The sequence below is a fragment of the Austrofundulus limnaeus genome, unplaced genomic scaffold (genome assembly GCF_001266775.1).
Source record: "Austrofundulus limnaeus strain Quisiro unplaced genomic scaffold, Austrofundulus_limnaeus-1.0 Scaffold81, whole genome shotgun sequence".
NCBI classification, from domain to species: Eukaryota; Metazoa; Chordata; class Actinopteri; order Cyprinodontiformes; family Rivulidae; genus Austrofundulus; species Austrofundulus limnaeus.
The window spans coordinates 56,283-64,021 of NW_013952483.1; the positions used below are offsets into that span (position 1 = coordinate 56,283).

At 41.9% G+C, this 7,739-nt stretch overlaps 1 protein-coding gene across 1 annotated transcript; it reads right to left on the minus strand.

Moving 5' to 3' along the window:
• Positions 1-1,417: 1,417 nt before the first annotated feature.
• On the minus strand, positions 1,418-5,854 carry LOC106519701 (frizzled-7-A; the record flags this gene model as incomplete). Its single annotated transcript, XM_014011474.1, is given in 1 exon segment — positions 1,418-5,854. A coding segment is annotated over 1 exon segment (1,587 nt), but the record flags the coding sequence as incomplete, so codon positions are not given.
• Positions 5,855-7,739: the final 1,885 nt, after the last annotated feature.

Genomic DNA, 7,739 nt, shown 5'->3' on the forward strand with positions numbered 1-7,739 from the left:
ATTTATACATGTGAATATTTGACTGTCTAATTACTGTCTAATCTTAATGTTAAAGATTCCTCATGATAATTCTAATGTACTGTGGCAGATATAAGTCATTATTACTAATAAGTCATTTGAACTCTGTGCAGCAGTGGAGGGTTCTTAGTCCAGAGTTTCTGTGTGAATCAAGGGGAAACAGAGAGTGTGGATAGTTGTGTGTCTTTGTCCCTGTAATGCAGTGTTTTTCAACCCTGGTCCTCAAGGAACACTGCCCTGCACGTTTGAGATGTTTTCCTGCTTCAACACAGCTTATTTATAGTAATAACTGATTAACAGGCTTTTGTTGAACTGCAGCCATCTGAATCAGGTGTGTCAAAGCAGGGAAACCTCTAACGTGCATTTATAGTTGTGTATTTTGTAAATATATTGGATGGAATGAACACATTTGTAACATTTGTTCAAAATACCATCTTCTATTCCAGTTTTTAAAAGAAACTTTTAATAGTAAAAATTTTAACTCATGCCCTTTGTACCGACCATGCAACTCATGTCAACACATACTATGCCGTATTGTATTTCTTCGAACAAACTCTTTTCTTCAAAATACACATTGTTCAGGCAGTTTTAATATCAAATTTAAGATTATTCCAGTCTTTTTCCTTGAACTGATGTACTCTCTATTCCCTTGAGATTATAACTCTCTTAACAAATTTTGATTGAATAAGTCTCATATAACCTGTCAGATATTGTGATCAATCAAATTGTAAAATTTCTATCATTTCAACTGATGCAATAATCTGATGGGTGACCATGTTTTTCTAGTATTTATTCTTATTAAAAGTATACAATTAAGAAAATATCTAGAAACATGGTTTGAAATATACATGTACAAAAAATAATGATAAATGTAAAAAAAGATTTAAAGATCATATTTAGCTGGAAATGAACRGGAGCAGATAGGATAGCATTAAAGTTAATTGCAGCGTTGATTAAAACTACGTTTTTTTACTAAAACTTGTCCACTTTTGTGTTTTCTTTAGTGTTGAGGTTTATAGTGTTTGTTTATCCCAAGAATATTTTTAAGGTGTTATCACTATTTATATGAAAAACTTCTCTTAAATTGTGTTTGTGGTTTACAGAGAAGCTGTTTTCTGGTATTMAACAGATTTCAGGTCAAACATTTGTAGAATATAGATGCTGAGGAGCAGAAGGGAATAATGTCACAGCATCTTAAGTGTCAAACATCTTACTAAACCTTGATAAAGAAAGAATAAGATTATTCTCAGAACCTGCATATAATAAAGCTACAGTTTAAGTAAAAAAATGTGCAGATGTGAACTTATTTAACAACAAACAGCAGATATGTTCACAAAACACCTCCAACTGCACCTGAGCTGTTTTATCAACTCGAGCTGAACCGAAAACAAACAACAGATTACAAACTTTAACACTTTTATTCAAGCTGTACACGTACAATGGGCTTATCTCATTTTAAAAAAATACAAGTAAAAAAAAGACACAAACATGAGCATCCCCCATAAATACAATTTGATTTAAAAACAGTCTGTTTTCTTGCTGGTTTGCATATGTTCTAGTAAAAAATAAAAAAAAAATCACCAGTTTTCCTTCTGAAAACAAAATAATAAACAATTCAGTCTGGTATTTTATTTTGACACGGGCAGATTTCAGCTGCCTCCAGACAGAAACAGGATTACGTTGTTTGGTAAAAACCGGATGCAAAGACATTTACACTTGCTTTCTGAGCTTGAGGTATGTAGCACATCCATGTGGGGGGGGAGAAACAAGGAAAAAGGCACGGTTTTATATACAAACCGCTTTTAAATACAGAACGAAGATGGGTATAAAGTACGCACATTTTGTTTTAGCATTAACGGCAGAGTTAGAAATTAAATTAACCACAATGCCAACTCTGTGGAAGGTCATAATGCTGTGAGCTGTTCCCCCAGCGCTGCAGAGTACCTCCATTCATTACTTATAAGTGAAGCATGCGGGACGACGTGCTACATGACGAGAAACAGAAGGTCCTGGCAGCTGACTCAGCCTTGGCACAAAAATCCTAATTTTATTGTTTAGTCTGAGAGGTGAAAATCTCCCGTTTCAAACAGCCGAGCGAACCGCAAGCAGTAATGATGAATCACGTTTTAATAAAGACACGTAGTTTTCTCTCCTGTATTAAAAGGCTAAAAGTTAGATTTAGAAAAATAATCACTTTCCCCCCTCGCCGTCTGGTTAAACTGTGATTCGTTGTCCTATTTCTGTTATAAACAAAACCAACTTTATACACTGAGGTGATTCTGCCCCCTCAGACATCTGACCTTCTTGACATTTCTCCAACACAGAACATCAAACATTTAAAAAAAGACAGCAGAGAAAACATGCAGTTTCTTTCTCTGCTTCTGTAAAAGTAGCCTGAATACTAAAACAAATAATAATAATAAAAGTTCAGTCTGCTTGTAAAGACACATAACACTTCATGTGATTTTTTTTTTTAAAGTAAGGCAAATCGGGTCGCACCGAACAGAATAAACGTGTGTAAACTCGTACAGTCRACTCAATCCAGGATGAAATAACATCTTAGCGTTTGTACTCCCACGGATTAAATGTGGATCACTGAAATGGTGCTTTGGGTGTCTTAAAAGATTAAAAAGAAGTCTTTTTGATGGGTAAAAGAGACCACACACAGAGACCAACAATGAGCTGCTGTGTCTCAAATGTGTGTGTGTGTGTGTGTGGTCTCCATAAAAATGCAAGTTCCAGGTCATCATGTAGTGTAACAGTATATATTTATATAGATATTTTTTATATAAGAATAACTGTGCAAACCAGTAAAAAACTTCATTCATCTTCGGAGTGAACATTCAGAACAGGAACCACCAATTCATCAGTCTGGAACATTAAAAACAAACAAAAAGAGTAGTTTTAAACGTCGTCCGCCGCCTTTTACACCAGAGTTTTAAACTAAAAAGAGAAAAAAAATGAAGCCACGTTGGTCAAATCATGAAAATTAACGATTATGCTCAATCTCGTGATATTGCAAGATTCGTTAGTGGTTCAAGTGTTTAGGATGACTGTCAGCTACTACCATTTCTTTTCTAAAAATCTGCAAGGCTTGAAAAGGTGAAGCCATTAACGACCCGTGCTGGCAAAATGAGTCAAAATTATACAGATTTTTGCTTAGATTTGTGTAAAAATGAGTTCATAAAGACACCATATAACAATCCCAGTAACTAAAACAGAAAATCTACATTGAAATGAATGTTTTCTAACAAATAAGTCTTTAGAAATAATCCTTTACCTCACAGGCTGGAATTCCTGATGACATCACACCAGAAAACACCGTTTTTAAACAAACACCGTTTTTAAACAAACACCTTTGTAAACAAAAGTAGGTTGTGGCTAGCCAGGTGATAAATCTAATTTTAGCTAAAATATATATCAATTTAAGGGTTTTGGTACGAAGAATTTGCCAACATAAACTCAACAGTGAAACAAATATTGTGACTCAATTTTGCCAGCACAGCTCTTATTTTTGTGATTTCTTAAGGCTGCTCCGAATGCTAATCAAATCTACATCCAATGATCACCTTCTGGATGTTTAGTTCAAATCCAGTCTCTTGGTCATGAGATATTTTGCTAACAGGCAGACAGGCATGGGCGAAAACATCCCTTTCGGCACATAAACACAAACTCGTGGGTCTAAAACGTTTTAAAGCTTCCCAGTCTCCAACTAAGAGGCAGAGTAATTTATGTTTAGTCTCGGCGCCATTTCCCAGTTTGTTCCAGGGGATAAACCTTTGACCTTTTTCCTCACTGCAGTTAAGACAAACTGCTTGACGCCTCAGTTAGTCCACTAGGAAACTTTGGAGGGGGTTGGACAGGAAATAAAAAAAAAAAAAAAAAAAAACACAGCTAGGAGTGTTGAAATGAAAGCTATCTGACCTCATTTTCATTGTTGTGTTCACAAAACATCAGTGGCTAAGGCTGCACTAAAGCAGGAAAACATAGAATATTGTGTAATATATATGAGTTGTGATAAACCCACATTTTCCTCACTGTCATCACAATCATCAGGTGTGGGCGTCAAGGCTGGTGAGTCTGTTAGATCAACCACATTAGGCAGAAAATGAATTCATGATTCTTGAAATAAATGGGCCTGTGATTTACAGTCCAAGCAAGTTCTTTGTGATTTGTGAACACTGACACTGCCAGGATGATAAACTGTGCAGCCCAATCAGTGGCCTCGTTTTAATCCCAAATAAAAACTTCACACTGTTGTCTCCCCATGGTTCCCATTGCTGAGGCGCTTGTAGAACCGCCGCCAGGACTGAAGGGTCTTCCCGGACCAAACCCAGAAACCAGAGGTGATCCCAACTATCATGGTCATCAGGTATTTGATCATGAACACGGTAAAGTCCGGGGTCATGGGGGCGAAGTTGTGGACCGGACAGGGCATGGCGAAGCGCTTGCAGGTCTGCATGTGCCAGGTCCGCTCCCAGTGCTCCCTGAAGGCCTGCTCGTAGAAGTAGCAGGCGATGACGATGGTGGCCGGAACCGTGTAGAGCACGCTGAACACGCCGATCCGAACCATCAGCTTCTCCAGCTTCTCCGTCTTGGTGCCGTCGTGCTTCATGATGGTGCGGATCCGGAACAGGGACACGAACCCSGCCAGGAGGAAGGAGGTGCCGATGAACAGGTAGACAAAGAGCGGGGCCAGGACGAAGCCGCGGAGGGCGTCCACATTGAAGATCCCCACGAAGCAGACCCCGGTCAGCACGTCTCCGTCCACCTGGCCCATCGCGAGGATGGTGATGGTCTTGATGGCCGGGACCGCCCACGCAGCCAGGTGGAAGTACTGGGAGTTGGCTTCTATGGCCTCGTGGCCCCACTTCATCCCGGCAGAGAGGAACCACGTCAGGGACAGGATCACCCACCAGATGGAGCTGGCCATGCCGAAAAAGTACAACACCATGAAGAGGATGGTGCAGCCCTCCTTTTTGGTCCCCTGAGCCACAGTCCTGTAGCCGTCCACTTTGAACCTGTCCACGCAGACCACTTTGTCCTCCAGGAAGAACCCGGCGGCGTAGGCCAAAGCCACCATGAAGTAGCACCCAGACAGGAAGATGATAGGCCGCTCAGGATATCGGAACCGCCTCATGTCCACCAGATATGTGAGAACCGTGAACAAGGTGCTCACGCAGCACAGGATGGACCAGATGCCCACCCACAGGCGGCCAAATTTCACCTCATCCTCGCGGAAATACATGATTCCACTTGGTTTTGTTGGCTCACATGGGGCCCCGCAGTCTTTGACCCCCATGAATCTGTAGCCCAAGTAGGGGGGCACCTCCAGCTTGAGTGGGCAGGAGAACTGGTGCGGCTGGTTGTTTACGGGAGAACGGTGAGGGGGTCGACCACCGATGGGTGGGAGGGTCACGGGATCAGGAGGGTAGGGGGATACGGAGGCTGGGCTGTTGGGCTCGGACGTGTTCTGGCCCACGCAGATCTCACCGGCGCCGTGGACGGGGAACCCCTCGCAGCGGAGGCGCTCGGGCCACTGGAAGCCGAACTTGTTCATCAGGGCTTCGCACCCTTGTCGCGCGCGCTCACACAGCGACCGGCACGGCGGGATGGCCTGCTCCAGCACCGTGCACACCGGGGCGTACATGGAGCACAGGAAGAACTTCAGGTCCGCGGAGCACTGGACCTTCACCAGCGGGTAGAACTGGTGCACCTCGAGCCCGGCGTCCTCCTGGTTCGTGTGGCCCAGGAGGTTCGGCATGATGGTCTGGTTGTAGGCGATGTCGGTGCAGAGTGGGATGGAGATGGGCTGGCAGAAGCCGTGCTCCGGCACGGATATCCCACTTTCGCTGTTGTAATGTTGAGCGGAAGCGGGCGAGAGAAACAGCCCGCACATCCCGCACAGCAGCMACACCGAGCCGCTGGTGAACCTGGCCGCCGCCATAGTTGAAGAGGAGGGGGGGAGGGACAGGAAAAACTTTGATCCAACTGATTTGAAAACGGCTCAAAAGAGCAGAAAACCTGCTTTAATYGTCCCAATACTTAACTCGCAGTCCAAGTAATCCACCTTGGTGTGTCCCGAGCTGAGTTTYCTCCTTTTTCACTTAGATAAATCCAAGAAAAACGTTCGTCGTGTCATGACTTCTTAATGTTCTTTGTAAGTGACTCCAAGCAGTCCACTCTCACTCCCAGTCCGTGCAGTGGGGGGAAAAAAGAAAACAAAAAGCTCTCCAACTCCAGTTTTCCTCAAGCTAACGCAAAGCTAAACGAGTCCGGTGTCTTCGAAACGTAAGAGTCGGGGAGAAAAGGTACGAAAAGGCCGATATTCCCAGCGGCTTTCAGGCTAAACTTCACTTCGAGCGTCAGCTCACATGCTGGGCGGCTGGAAGTCCCGAGGCTCGCTCTCCTTGCTCCGAGTCCGCGCGAGCATTCCGCCGGTTTCAAGGCGCCCATTCCATTCACAGCACCCCCCCTTCAGTGAGCGCGGGGGGAGACTTGAAACCGACGCTCCCTCTCAGCCAATCAGCGCGTTTGTTTTCCTACAGGACTCGTTCCTGATTGGCTCTTCATTTCCCCTACCGCAGGAAAGTATGTTACAGTAATTACATTACACCAGAGATTTCACCAAAGCAATCGATTTTTCTGGTGAGATATTTATTCGTTTTTATTAGGCACTTATGTGTGTCTGCTTTAAATAATGGTAGCTATATTAGTCCCAATTTTCATACATATTTGTAAAACGAAAACAGCCTAAAAAGCTTTAAAGTAGCAGCAGAAACTTTATGACAAGAACAACTTCGTCTCTATCTATTTAACACATTCGGATAAATTATTCTTAGCCATACCATACTTGGACATATCGAACAAAACAGCAAATGTTTTAAGACCGCAGCCCAAAATCAATGATTAGAAAATAATTTAACATAAACTGTGCAAAAGTTTTTATTCACCTATTTCTTTAGGGTATAATTTGCTTCCAATGATCTAAACTTAAATTTCAGAGTTGACTCAGCATTGTGCCACAGCAGACCATGGCAAAGTAAAACTTAGAAATTTTCCTTTTCTTTGCCTGCATCTAGTTTCTATTTTAATTAATAACTACAGTGTATCTTTTTGCTATAGTCTTGGACATTTTATTACTAGTAATATTATTGTTGTTAGTCTTAATCTTGTTTTTGCACATTTTTAAACCTTTTTGTAGTATCTGATGCTGCTGTAACACCTGAATTTCATCTCTGCCGGACAATAAAGGCTATTTCTATTCTATTTTACATAAATAATTACAATAACTCTAAAATTTTAACAGAGATAAAAGTAGTTTTGTAACAAGGTGATTTCAAGTTGATATTCACATGTGACTTAAAGTTTAAAAAGTTTTGGATTGAGAACAAAGAGGAAAATAGCACCAAAYATCCACATATAAACTGAAAATCTCTCAGTAAGCAAAATAACTATTTATCAAGACCTAAAAAACAAGGTCTGACTCCACAGAAAATTAGGAATCTTGTTTTGTTCTGCAATGCAACAAAACAGACAACCTCAAACAACCTTTATTGTAATTTTGTGTCCTGGTTTGGGAATTTTGCCTTCATGTTCATATCTAATTTGCAGTTTCCTGCTTATGAGCGACAACTCCCGTGAAGCCAAATTCTCCACAACTCCTCACAGAGTCGTTACACAGAGCCTCTCACTGTGTCCAGAATGTGTAAACAACACAG